Source organism: Ceratotherium simum, chromosome X (genome assembly GCF_057802395.1).
Source record: "Ceratotherium simum simum isolate JZ-2026a chromosome X, ASM5780239v1, whole genome shotgun sequence".
Lineage (NCBI taxonomy): Eukaryota > Metazoa > Chordata > Mammalia > Perissodactyla > Rhinocerotidae > Ceratotherium > Ceratotherium simum.
Genome location: NC_141940.1, coordinates 39,467,037 through 39,480,890, shown reverse-complemented (window position 1 = coordinate 39,480,890; position 13,854 = coordinate 39,467,037). Strand labels below are relative to the sequence as shown.

At 43.6% G+C, this 13,854-nt stretch overlaps 1 protein-coding gene across 3 annotated transcripts in view; it reads left to right on the top strand.

The window, feature by feature from the left end:
* ATG4A (autophagy related 4A cysteine peptidase) overlaps positions 1-13,854 on the top strand; it is a 52,217-nt gene that overhangs the window by 32,255 nt on the left and 6,108 nt on the right. For 2 of the 3 annotated variants that reach the window (XM_004440469.3, XM_087426933.1), the window contains exons 2-9: positions 509-619; positions 2,971-3,042; positions 5,163-5,261; positions 7,654-7,755; positions 7,931-8,003; positions 10,308-10,387; positions 11,097-11,284; positions 11,406-11,484. In XM_004440469.3, the coding sequence (XP_004440526.3) occupies positions 509-619; positions 2,971-3,042; positions 5,163-5,261; positions 7,654-7,755; positions 7,931-8,003; positions 10,308-10,387; positions 11,097-11,284; positions 11,406-11,484 (804 nt within the window). The remainder of the gene's footprint in view (positions 1-508; positions 620-2,970; positions 3,043-5,162; positions 5,262-7,653; positions 7,756-7,930; positions 8,004-10,307; positions 10,388-11,096; positions 11,285-11,405; positions 11,485-13,854) is intronic. The other variant, XM_087426934.1, reaches the window with a different exon arrangement.

Genomic DNA, 13,854 nt, shown 5'->3' with positions numbered 1-13,854 from the left:
GACAAATAAAAGTACCGTTAAAACATCTGGTCTTCCAGCTAAAATATTACATTTTCACAGTTGTATAATCTTTCCGGCTTGTCGTAGCCCCTTCCAAGCCACTGGCCACTGGAAATCTCACAAATTTCCCTGTGATGTGGGCAAGAGTTAGGTATACAAGTATTATTGTAGCACCTCGATACACTCACACTAGGAGAAGGTAGGCAAGTGGCCATTTATGAAGAAGACCCTATGAAAAAAGGTTTTGAAACAACTGTGACTGAATAATTATTCAGAGATGGTGCCAAATGGGACCAGAGAAGGGGAAGGTCAAAATAGGTGGTCAAGAGGAAATCCCTCTACTAAAGGATCTTGAGGCTTTGTGTCTTTGTTCCTCAAGGACAAGGATTTGCTTCCATTAGATTCAAGCCGATGGCCTTACACCTTCAGGACAAAGGTAATAATCAGTAAACCACAGGAGCAAGCCCCTCGATTACATTTTGTTTAAGTTTCTTTCCTTTTCTTTCAGTTTTATCCAAGTATGAAAACCAGATTACTATTTTCACTGACTACCTAGAAGAATTTCCGGATACTGATGAGCTGGTATGGATCTTGGGGAAACAGCATCTCCTTAAAACGGGTAAGGTTTGCTAGTGTTTGTCTGTGAAAACCTAAATGAACTGTGTGCCTGAGGTTAAGGTCCTGTCCTTTTTGCCTCCTTGAGTTGGCAGAGCGTTACCTTGATAACTGTCAATGCTACTCCTAGGTGGATTTACTTTACAGCCAAAGGAGTTTAAGCTTTGGGGCCCCTTGCTTGCACAGGTCCCTTCCAAGGCCCTGAAAAGCCCTAGCAGCGTGTTCATGTGGTCATAGGTATTTTTACAATTTGAAAAAGTTGTATATTTTTATTCTTTTCCTTAAAGGAGAATCCCTGCATTCTATAAGCCCCGAGATTTAAAAAACATGTACCCACTCCTACTATCACTAACCAGTATCTAGTCTTTGATGACTGGGCTACATTCTTCTCATTGCTCACATGTCCTTTTCTGTCTAGATTAAAAACACTGCCACCCAGGGGACTTCTAGACAGCCCATGGCTGTCAGAAACAATATCAGACACTGAGAAGTCTTATAGTTTTAGATCTTTTGCTGACTGAGGCACTCAGTTTATTCTGATTTTGTATAGAACTTTTAGCCACTGCAGCTAGATGGGAAGGAGGCTTGAATTTTTCTTCCATACCCCTACATTCTTATGGACTGGGAAAGACCTTTTAACCTGAAACTGCTAATGACCCAGCACCTGGATAAAGCCTGAGCTTGGAGAGAGGCAGCTCGGATTTTTGTATCTGTCTGAGGAGAGGCCCTCTTTGGAGGCCCTAGCATGGAGGGAGGGATGGGAAGAAGCTGATCAAAAGGCAGGAGAGGAAGTTAGCAGCTTCTAGCTCTTCCTGAGTCTGGCTTCATCATTTTGATTGGCGAATCCTGAACAGTGGAGAAAGCCCAGGGTAACAATGAGGAGACTTTCTGTATTCAGACTCTTCTCCTACCTTGGATAGGTCACTTTCTCTGTCTGGATCTTAACTCTCTTCACCAGTACTGAAATGAGGGAGACTGGAGATGATCTCTTCTAGTTCTGCATTCCATGACAACAGGAATCCCCAGGTTGCCAAATATACCCATATTCAAATGTTAAGTTGGGAAATGCCTTTCAAAATGAAATTAATGTTAAAATGTCCATACAACTTCCCCCAGCCTTTCATATAGGCAAACTGGAAGGTGTAGAGAATATCAGAGGAAGGAGTGAGTGGTGTGAGCATTTGAGAGGAGGGGTATATAATAACAGCTAACATTTATTGCAGGCTTACTGTGTACTGTACCGTCTAAGCACTTTCCATGTATTATCTTGTTGAATGCTTACAACTCTATGAAGTAGGTACTATTATTCTCCCCATTTTGCAGATGAGGAAACTGAAGGTCAGAGAGGTTAAGTGACAGGGCCACATAGTTGGTAAGTAGCAGAGTCAGGGTTCAAACCCAGGCAGAGTATGACTCCAGAAGTCTTAGTCGTAACCATTATACATCTGCTTCCCATCATGTGCTAGGCACTGGGGACATGAAGGGGAGGGAAAATCCAGACAGCTCAACTTTCTGATTTGTTCAAAGGAAAGGCAGGGGAGAAAATAGAAACTATTGGCTAAAATTGAATTTCCTTTTCTTCTTTTAAAGTGCAATGGTTATAAGTTCTATACAGAATACAAATATGGATGTGCTGTTGAGAAGGGGGAGAGATAAGACTAAGAGAGATAGAACCACATCTAGGTACAGATGGAAACATGGAAGCCACATTTGTGGCCATCGAAGTAAATTTATGTCATAAAATACAAGAAAGCATGCTGTGAAAAAAGATACAAAAGCATTTGTGATGTTATATATCCATTTAGATTACAAATGTTAGTTGCACTAGGTAGTATTGATAAATTTCTTGCACACTTAATTACTTGGTTGTGGCATCTCCTTTTTAGTTAAACATACATGTGTGCACACACACCCACCCCTAGTTTTTGATAACGGATAGTGGGTACAGATGATAGATCCAACCAACTGTCATTATTCAGGCAGGGGCTGATTGCCTCGTTAGTTGGTTATCCAGGGTCTTTGCTTTTCCTAGTCCTTGTCTTTTGGCAATGACCCCCGTGTTAGTACCTTCCAGGGCCGTGGAGCTCAGTGAGAAGGAGACAGGAACCATCCTAACCATCTCCTAACCATCCAGCATCATTGTACCAGCCAGTAGCTCTGGTCAAAACATGGGTTTGGGGAAATGCTGAAATTATTTGGCTAAAATGCGATTGGGTTTCCTATGAATTTCCCTAGGCCCATAACAATGGAATTGACTGGTTATCTGAAAATGAGTTTGCTGCTGGCTCAGAAATAAAGGCAGGTATCTTTAGATGGGATATAGTGATTTAATTATGATTTCCCATTTAATTACAGAAAAATCTAAGCTGTTGTCTGATATAAGTGCTCGTCTATGGTTTACATACAGAAGGAAATTTTCACCAATTGGTAAGTATATCATTTGTTGTACTGTCCTTTCTTCCTTGTAGATAGCTTGCCTGATGGTTAGCATGACTTCACAGAAACGTCAGAATTAACAGCTCACTATGGCAAAGAATTTGATTTAGGGGGGATAGTTAAGTCTTACAGTTTATCCAAAAGTTTCATTGCCGAAGTACCTCATCATGTATGGTTCCATGATATTAACGTGTAATGCCAATGTACTTTCGAGCCCACTTCTAAGTGTTCAGTCACCGGATAGTATTACTTCTTTTACTTCTGAGCTCAAGGCAAAAGTCAAATAAACTCTTCATTTGGGTAATATCTATTAAGTTACAATCCACTGCTTTGTGGAACTACTTGATTATTAAAGACAATTGTGCCTTGAAGGAAAGAAAATAATTCCTTTGATTTTTTTTCCCTATGAAATGAAAACATCTCACCACTGGGAGATAATTATGATAGATTTCCTTGGAAATCTATCTATCTATTCCAGGCTGTTAGAGTACCAGCTGCTGTCTAGAAAAAAAGGACATTTCAATAAGCTAAGTGAATAGGCTCCCTCTAGAGAAAATGTGTAAAATGTTTGCAAGTAAGGTGGCCTGTTCCTAGTGTCATGGCCCTGTAGGAAAAGATTACTTAACCCACTGGTGGAAGCTGTTCTCCTAAGAGGAAACTTGTCTGACTGATTTTGATGCAGGACTGGACCTTGTAACTGGAGTGAAGTCAACCTTTCTGATAAGTGCCCAAAATGAAGTCCACACAGACTTTTTTTGCTCTCCACAAGAAGTACCTGAGCAGTAAAACAAAAGAACAATCTTTAGTACTCACTGATTCTAAACTGTTAACTTTCTCTGGGTGAAGAGATCTTTGCAAGCCTTGAAAACATTTGCAATTCAACTCTGACAATGTTTTGGCAGTAGATGATCTCTTCTTTATGTGGGCTTCCTTGCATCTTTTCCATACTTATCTGGCCTGTAATCCAACCATTAGCTAGAGCCAAAGGGCTCCCCTTCCAGCTCGCAAGTTGGCTCAATCCTCTCTATCTTGCTGTAGCAACTCCTTCAGTCCCCACAACAAAAGGAAAGGGGCGGCTACCTTGGCCCACTAGTCTTACAAGTTGAGGACCCTCTTTAAAGTTAGTGTTGTGCAATCATGCTCATAGCATATCTTTCCACTTCCATGTTGGGAAAGGAAAGCAGTGAAAGCAGAATGTCTCCTCTGCCATCCAAGTTATCTGATTTCATGGGTACCTTGAAAAAGGATATTGAGCTCACCCTGGCCACATACGTGGGATTTTCATTACACCAAGTGTTCTTAAAATGGAACCTGTTGTCTTATTTCATTTATTAATTGGTTTTGTGCCTTTTAAAGATGTGGTACATTTCTAATTTATTAATAGTATTTTCAATTATGCCCATACTCATAACACCAAATATTTATATCATCCCGAGTAGATTGTAGAACACTTTCACAGATATTCTCTCATTTAATTCTTACAATATCCACTGATAGTAGGCAGGGTATGTGCTATTATCCCCAATCTATAGATGAGACTTGGATTAGGTAACTAGAGACTGGTCTTCTGACACTTAATCTAGGACTCTTTCCTCTATTTCACATTGTCCTTGTTGCTGTTCAGATCTTTATAATGTATATTTAAAACAGTTAAGAGCCTTCAAGATCTCTTTGACCATTTTGATGATTACCTTTGGTAGCATTTATTCCTTAACTAAAGTAAGACTGGCTTACCTGAGAATTGAGCTGTGCAAAGCCAGGTTTGGTCAGGCAGATGGTGACATGGCATGGACTAAGTGTCGGTAGTCATACATGGCAGTCATCTACCAAAATTACATGCATGCCTAGAAGTCTCCAAGCAGAAAATGTAAGGGGCAGGTTTTGTTCATTTGTTTATTTGTCTTTGGCTATGGAACCCATTTTGGTTAACTCAGCATTATCTTTGAAAGTTCCACCCTATAATAAACCCTGTTTGATATCTGGCTGTATCTCTTGCCTCTGTTTTCAGAGTATGCGTGTCTGTCTGTCTTGTATGATTCCCAAATATGTTGATGTTTTGGGAAAGGGCAATTTAAGGAGTTCATATTCATTCCCATCCACTTTGCCCACAGGGGGAACGGGCCCTTCATCAGATGCTGGCTGGGGATGTATGCTACGCTGTGGACAGATGATGCTGGCTCAGGCCCTTATCTGCAGACACTTGGGAAGAGGTGAGTTAAATTTGTTCTCTAACCTGCCTCAGAAACCTCTGCAGTCGCACTTCCTGCTGGTGGTTTAGCATTGGAGCTGAGCTTTAAGAACACTCAGTAACAGAGCTGCAGGGCCTAAAGTGCTCTCTGCAAGCTCAGGTGGTGGGGCCGACAAGTAGACAAAGCCTCTCCTGAGAAGGAAACAGCCGGCAATTTCCTTGTGACTCACCAAGCCAGAGAGTTATTTTCCTGGGACAGAATTGAACGTTGAGGCAGGGGTGTCATTTAGAGTTTCCATCTTCACTATTGTTCAAGTGAGTCCTTAATCATGTCAGATAACAAAGGGAGCAGGAAGAAGGGTGTGGTGGTAAGCCTGTTTCTTGACCTCATTTAAAATATCTGCCTGTGAAGGATGTAAGTGACCGAAAGGAAGTGCCTAATGAGGGGCTTGGCACTATTTTGGTTTGGGTTCACTGAAGATGTCCATTTGATGATGAAGGAATCCTTAAATTAGCTTCCTCAGGAGGCTGCTTCATTAAGACCCTTCCGGTAATCATTGTTGGAACTCTTGAGTGTTGCTTTCTTGAGATATATGCGTGCTTCCCTGTGGGCATCTGTAGGCTGACCTTGGCTAGATGCCAGTTCAAGCACTTGGGTGAAAGTCCCATTTGACTTGGGGATGAGGGAGTGAAAGGACACCTTGGATGAGATTGGGCTGCTAAACTCATTGGCTGTTGCTCCTTGAGCTTCACAGGTGTGGAAATGCCACTCCCTTTTCCCCACTGTGCAGTGTGACACATCCTGCTGCAGGTATCAGAGAGGCCTGGGGAAGGGTCTGGGGAGATTTTAGGGCTTAATGCCTTCTTTTCAGGATTTAGGATATCCTGTACCTGCTTCCCCTGGGTAGTATCATACTTTCTGTTTTATTGGATGAGGAAACTGAGGCTCAGGAAGTAAGGTGACTTGCCCAGGGTCAAACAGCAAGAAAGCATAGATTTGGGGATAGAGTGCAGGTCTTCTGACTCCTTGTCCAGTGATTTCTCTACTGTACACATACTTCTTGGAGCAGATCCATTCTTACTCTTTAACTTTTTCTCATTTATAAAACATTTCAAGATGATTCTTCTGGAAGTGAATTTTGTGGAAAGCAAACTGGGAAAAAAAAAAAAACAACCCAGTCAGCAGTCTCAATTGTTTTAATAAAAAAAACAAGTAGCAGGAAGAATTTGGAAATAGATCTTGTAGCTAAGATGAATTAGAAGGTGTAATTTTGTAAAGAGGTATTTTGGAGTGTTTCCTATTCAGTTATTTTACAGTCCAGGTGCGGTGTTCACTTATCACTGTCATTAATCAATATTAATGGTCCTCAGCAGCTAGCTAATCAGGATGTCCTGAAACTTGGACAATTCTGTACCTGATGCAGTTCACCCTCTGAAGACTGTGCTGGATACGAAGTTTAAAACTTTGGTTTCAGAAATACTAGAAGCAAAGAGAGTGGAAGACTCTGGAGATAATGGCCTTTGGCTTCAAGTGTATTTCAGTTGTGAATTCAAACTCTCTCTAAAACCTTGGGAGAGAAAGTTATGTCTTGGAAGCAAACTAAGCCTCAGAAATCTGTCCCATTAGACAGAGTTCCTAGAGCTGAGGGAATGGGCGTAGTGCATCCTGTCCAGAGTGGCGATTATGGAGAGTTTTTGCACTTGGCCTCAAGAAGCAATAAGTAGCCTCTGTAGGATTTGGGGGGCTGTGCCTAAGGCACAATTACAGATGTAATTATTTTGGTTTTGGTCATAAGGAAACCTTAAGCACCTGATAGCAAAGGTATTTGTTTTTCCAAAGCTCAGTGTGGACTTTTTAAAGGGTTGTGTAAAAATGGCAGCATGCATTTTTTTTAAGCTTCCTTAGTTGTGAGTTGTGTATATTTCCCTGTGAAATGTTGTGTGTCAGAATAGCACTTCTCCCCATGAGACTCTTTTGGGCAATGCTGCCAAAATATATGGACCAGAGCCGTTGCTGTGTACGTGGAGATGAGACACTTTGGCATCTGGGTGATAGACGGATCTACTGCTGGGTTTTGTGGTGACCTCCTGTTCACTGAGTAGCTGACCAGAAGGGCCTTTGTGACACTGTTTTCATTTAATATTTAACTAGCTTCAGCCCTTGGGCAAAGTCAATTCCTTGGTCAAGTTCTTGTTTTGCTTTTGCTTTATACCCACTGAGTCTTTGAAAGTAATCAGTTTCCAGATGTCTTTGTCATCAAAATTAAAGATACTTAGGAATGTTCTAACTTGATTGTTCCCGCCTTCTAGATGTAGCTTCTTTGTTTTCCATCTAGCCTCGTAGTTACAATAAGAGTGCAGAGAGGTAATAAACAGTTATAAAAATGATTTTAACTCACTTTTTTCCTAAAAAGACTGGAACTGGGAGAAACAAAAAGAACAACCCAAAGAATACCAACGGATCCTACAGTGCTTCTTAGATAGAAAAGACTGTTGCTACTCTATCCATCAAATGGGTAAGGTCACATCACAGTACAAAGGCAATGACTGTACCTGCTCCTCTGTCCTCTGCCTTATATGTGGCCCGGCTAAATTGTCCATCTGCTTATTTATTTATGCAAAAAGTTAGGAGTTTATGGTGTGCCAGAAGACCTTTTGCTAACGTGTTCGTTTTTTTCCACATAAAAACAGCACAAATGGGTGTGGGAGAAGGGAAATCAATTGGCGAATGGTTTGGACCAAATACAGTTGCACAGGTGTTAAAGTAAGTAAAAGAGTCTGGTATCTGCCTTATTCTGCTGTCTCCTATGCCTCCCTCCTCCACCAACTCAACCTAACTATTCTTGCCATCCCACTAAGCCACCCCTCCCACTAAGCCACCAAACACCTGTACCATTTTGCTCAGACAGTTCTTTGAAATGTGTAAGTGTGGACTGCTGTCTTGGTATATCAGAGTTGTAGTCATTGGTGCCAGTATATGTGGAGGCACCTCAGAACTCATTCAGTATCTCCCCTGCAGATTGGTGCTCATGTGCTGGGGAGCCAGCAGCACGAGAGTCACTTTGAAGCCAAAGGGTTCATACTAAGTGGGGGAGGCTGAGCCAGGCTAGGCAAGGCATGGACTCCCACCCTAGTATAAAAAAAACCCATTCATTCATTCAACATTTACTGGGTGCCCGTACTATGCTAAGTGCCGGGTGTACAGAAATGAACTAGACACAGTCCTTATCTCAAGGAACTCATCCCTTAATGGAGGAGACAAATCCGAAGGGTGTCTTGGAATCAGTCTGTCATCTCTTAGCAGACTCCAGGTGCCCCAGCATGGTACTTTTGTAGTTGTTCTGTTAAATCCCAGAATTCACCTCCACAGTGAGAGGCGAGGTGGAGAGGCCGGGACCAATGTTCTGGAAGTGAATGAGGTGAGTGGCATCAGCACCTACACCTGCAGGCCACCTCACCTGTTGTCACTCTCCTTCCTGACAACCTATCTTCGAATGAAAACTCCATGAAGGCAGAGATTATATTTGTCTTGTTCACTACTGTAACACTAGCACATGAAACTACCTGGCACACATAAGGGCTCAATAAATACTTGATGAATGAATGAAAATGGCAGCCAGAATCTGGGGCTGGATTTAGCCATCAGAAGACTGAAAACCATCTGGCTTCCTTTGGTGTAGCTGCTTTACTTCCTGGACTCTCTGGAGCATGATGGTAGGACCTGCTCCATGCAAAATACAGATGGGGCACTGTTTCGATTATTAGCCAACCTTCAATGAACTAGAATGCTTTGGAAATGTGCTTATGAGGGGAGTAGTCTGGATTTCCTGGGGACCCAAGCGAAACCTGTATCCTGGCTTTATTCCTTGCTAACAGTGCAGCCTCTCTGAGCCCACTTTCTTGCCTTAGTCTGTAGTGCATTTGGGGGCATCGTTGACTTTACTGAGTGAGGATCTGGCAGTATTTTGGGAAACACTCTAGGAACCCAGGGTAGAAAGTGTAAAAGATTAGAATGGCTCTGCTGAGCCCCAAACCCAGCTTGAAATAGTTGGTTTTTAAATGACGTTTCTCAGAATTTGCTTCTTTCTTATAAATTTTGAGGTTCCCAACAACAAATGAATGGAGATATACATTTTTAAAGAATTTAAGTGGGTTCTGATTCATCATGATTATTATCATTAACAACAGTATATTATTATTATTATGTCATTATTATTATTTTGGGGAAAGATAATACATTAAAATGAATGAAATAAAAGTGTAATGGTAATTAACCTTTTCTGGGGAGCTACTTCGGTTTGGGAGAGAATGTTTTTTCTTTTGTCCAGTGAGAGTGCACTTTACCCAAGGATCCCAGAGTAGCCAGGTTAAACATGTCTTCTTTCAAAGTGGCAAGAGGAGAAGAAGATAAGGGAGAAATTGGCATGGTACTTTACTCAGACATCAGATAATCTCTCTTTTAAAGGGGTTTTCTTTCTAATCTCCTCTGAAGTCATGCAATTCAGCATGCTTTCTCTTCAACTATTGACCAGCAAGGCTCCGCGCCAAGGCCATCTGCAGCCCAAGTCTCCCTAACAGCATTCTCAGCGCACATGAGGAGGGGTGTAAGAAATCCTCTCTCTCTCTCTCGATTTTCCTGGGGCTTATTGTCTGTATTATCTATGCTCCTAAACAAATATATATATTTTAGTGATGGTTTCCTTTTATTGAAAAAAGCAGTATGTCAGAATGTCTTTTATTTAAGAAAAGAAAACAAAATCTCTTGGGAGCAGTTGCACTGGTAACTTTTCTCTTTCACCCAACAGGAGTAGCGTCATTTTGTGAGGTAGATTTTTCCACAAAGTAGGCCCTACTTTTAGAGGTTCGGAAACAGTGACTATGGCATTCTCAAGGTCCCTAGACACAGAATGTTCCAGAGTGTAGTCAGAGGAGTCAGAGCTGACCTGAACCCCAGCTTCTCTGTGGCTCAGCATTCAGTGACTTCAGGAACACTGGGCGTAGACTATACTGCTTCCTGCTGATATTTCCATCTTCCCCATATGTGACTTCATTTTATGTTGCTTTGCAGAAAACTTGCTTTATTTGATGAATGGAATTCCTTGGCTGTTTATGTTTCAATGGATAACACAGTGGTCATTGAAGATATCAGTGAGTCCCCGGTCTGTTTATCTTCCCAGGTGGTGGGTGATGAGGTTTTTCCTCACCATTCAGAAAGCGGGGTAGAGAGAGAGAGAGAGAGAGACACACACACACACACACACACACACACACACACACACTCACACACTCTCTGGCCTGCCCCACCAGAGTAGGGGAGCTTAGGGGAGCACAGGACTCTTGTTAATCACTCCCTGCACCCTTTTTTGTCTTCCCTTTCAGCTTTCTGAAAGGGAGCAAACAATTAGAGGATCTTTGCTGCTCCTCAGTGAGGTACCAGACCCTTTCCCTGAAGGACACCCCAAGTGTGGATAATCAGTTAAAGCAACAACAGGTCTTCTGTAGAGGCCCCCCACCCTTGTTCAGCCCTGTGCTCCCTGCCATAGAGTTAGAGAAACCAGAAGACACAGTCCCTGTCCCCAAAGCCCTTGCAGACTAGTTGAGAAATGAGATTCTCTCAATGAGTGCATAATATCTGACTGGAGGGAAGGTTGTGCTCAGTTGCCAGAAGGAAGAGAAGTGAGGGCTGCAGGACTGGCCTGGGCTTCCGCGGGAGGCGAGGCGAGCTGGGCCCTGGTGGCAGAGGGGAGGGCCTCCCAGGCAGGGGTGTCATGTGAGGTCTCCCTGAGTTTTGCCCTTGGCATATCTCCTAGGGCTGGATACCCCTTATTTACCCAGCTCTCTTGTCTTCTGTTTCTAGAAAAAATGTGCTGCATCCTTCCCTTGAGTGCTGACACAGCTGGTGAGAGCCCCCCCGGCTCTCTGAATGCTTTGAACCAGAGTAAGGGCACCTCTGCCTGCTGGCCAGCCTGGAAACCCCTGCTGCTCATTGTGCCCCTTCGCCTGGGCATAAACCAAATCAATCCTGTCTATGTTGACGCATTCAAAGTAAGTGGCACCTTTTCCTGAGCCCATTGCTGCCTGTCCATCACACCGCCATATGAGCACGGAGATCCGTGAGCAGCAGTCCACAAGTGAGTTGAGAATCTTGCATTCTCTTTCCCTCTAGGAGTGTTTTAAGATGCCACAGTCTTTAGGGGCATTAGGAGGAAAACCAAATAACGCCTATTATTTCATAGGATTCTTAGGTAAGGAAAGAGGCATCACAAGTAAGTCATCGTGGGCTAGGGGAAGGTGGGCAGAAGGTTTGCACGGGAGACCAGGCAATTCCAGCTAGGGGGCCCTCATCTAGCCTGGAGATGCGGTGGCCTCTGGTCAGCTCATTCTGTCTCCGGCCTATCTATGGAGAGTAACACTTGTGTGTGCCTGACAGAGAGCAGATCCCTCTTCAGCGCCTCCACTTCCTTGCCTGTTGATAAGATGGTTCCACAGCTGCTTTCCCACTGGACCACCCCAAGGTCATAGCATTGCTTCAGCATATCTTTCTCCTTCCTGTGGGGCCCAGGGCGATGGGGTTTCATTCCCCTGGCCGTGCCAATCTCCCTCTTATTGGGGCTCGGGCTTTCAGGCTAGGAGCCATCCTCTGGCTTCTCAGGCCCATGCAGCTGGGCCTGCTGGCTCGTTGTTCAGAGCCATGACTGGGTGGGAATTAGAGGAAGCCAAAACAGAGGTATCCCTTTTCTGATAATGGGGGCTAAGCCCTAAAACCACTAACCTCCTAATGCAGGTCTTAATGAGCAGCCCGGCATTCCCTGCCTGGGTTGACGTCTCTGGAAACCCGGCTACTTTATTCACTAGCTATGACCAGAGACATTTAAAGACCTTGGCAGACAAAGTGAGCTAGCCCAATGCTTCTCCAGCTTTCATGTGCACATGAATCACCTGGAGAGCCTATTAAAATGCAGGTTCAGCAGGTCTGAGGTGGGACCTGAGATTCTGCATTTCTGACTAGGTAGTGCTGATGCTGCTGGTGCACACACCATGTTTTGAGTACCAAGGGCCTAGACACCTGCTTAGTGCCAAAGAGCACGGATAAGGCAGTGATGCGCCTAGGGAAATCTGGTACAGGACGCTTCTTGCAAGAGTGGAATGGTCTGACACTGGGCTTTGAGGAAGTTTTGAGCTTAGATTGCAAGGGAGAGCCTTAGATAGGGGAGTGCCAGAACAGGTATGGGGAATAGCATGAGGGATGTGCAGAGGACAGGATGAGATAGGCTTGGTCACCCTCCCACCCATCTCCTCCTTGGAGATTCAGGGAGGTGAGGTGGGGTGGAAACAGATATACCTGGCCTTGTATGCCAGTCTCCCACTTGCTAGCTGTGTGACCACAGGAAAAGGGTATCAACTCTTTCAGTCTGAGGTTCCTCTTAGGGAAAATAGCACTAACGCCTGACTCCCCATGCTGTACCCTCACGGTGGAGCACTCAGTGGAGAGCCAGGCATGTGGTACGCACTCAGTAAAAGGTGACCCCACCCTGCCTGACCCCAACACCTCTTTCCTTTGCTCTTTCTTCCTCTCTTTAAGGCGGGGCTTTCTACACAGTTGCCTCAGCTCTCTCTAATGCTGCCATCTATTGGTCGAGCCTAAGAACTACAGCTTGATAGGAAATCTGGAAACTGGTGGCTTTTATTTTTCTAAGTACAAAACGCAGTATCTGGAGTTATATAAATTTAGATATACTATGTTTCTAAGATTTTGGTTTCCTGTCAAAGAAAATGTTGAAAAAACCTATTTCCTACTGTTTGTGCTTAAGGACAACAGATTGGAAAATAATTTTGGAGGGATCTCAGTGAATAGTGTATGTGATTCCTGGGCTTCCTGGCCTCCCTTATCCCAAGTTATCCAGAGAGAATTCGACAAGCTGGCATAGCCCTCCTGTTTCCTGAGGCCACTGGGCTGGGGTGAATTTTGTGGAGTTTGACTACTTATGAAAGAGGTGTGGGTAATCCTCAGTTCCCGTGACTGAGGTTCACATGGTGCCCACTTGCCCATGAACTTTCATAAGTCCTTTGTTTAACCTTCACATGAGGCTCCAAAGTCCACTCACCTCCCCTTTTCTGACTCACCCCCTTAATGTATGAGGTTCGGGGGTCTGGATTGGTAGAATGTCTGAAGGGAGGGAACAGATGAGAACTGCCATTTTCTGAACAGCTGTCCTGTGCGAGTGATTCTGCAAAGTGTTCTCTCTCAATCTCTCTCTCTGTATATATATGTATAACATATATACACGTATAGATAGATAAAGATATATAGATAGTTATATAGAGATATAGATAGATATAAAGATAGATAAATAGATAGATAGATAGATAGATAGATAGATAGATAGATATAGTTAGCACAACACCCCTGTGAGATTGAGATCTTTATTTCCATTTATACCTAGTGAAACTAAGATTTAGAGGGGTTGTCTCCTCAAAGGTCACCCAACTAAAAAGTAGTGAAGCCAGGATTCTATCTCAGTTTGGCCATCTCTGCCTACCACACCACATTGCTTCCCGGGTGTCCTCTTGCCCAGTGGGAAGCTGGGAGAAGCTCTCGGTGTTGGAGACTATGG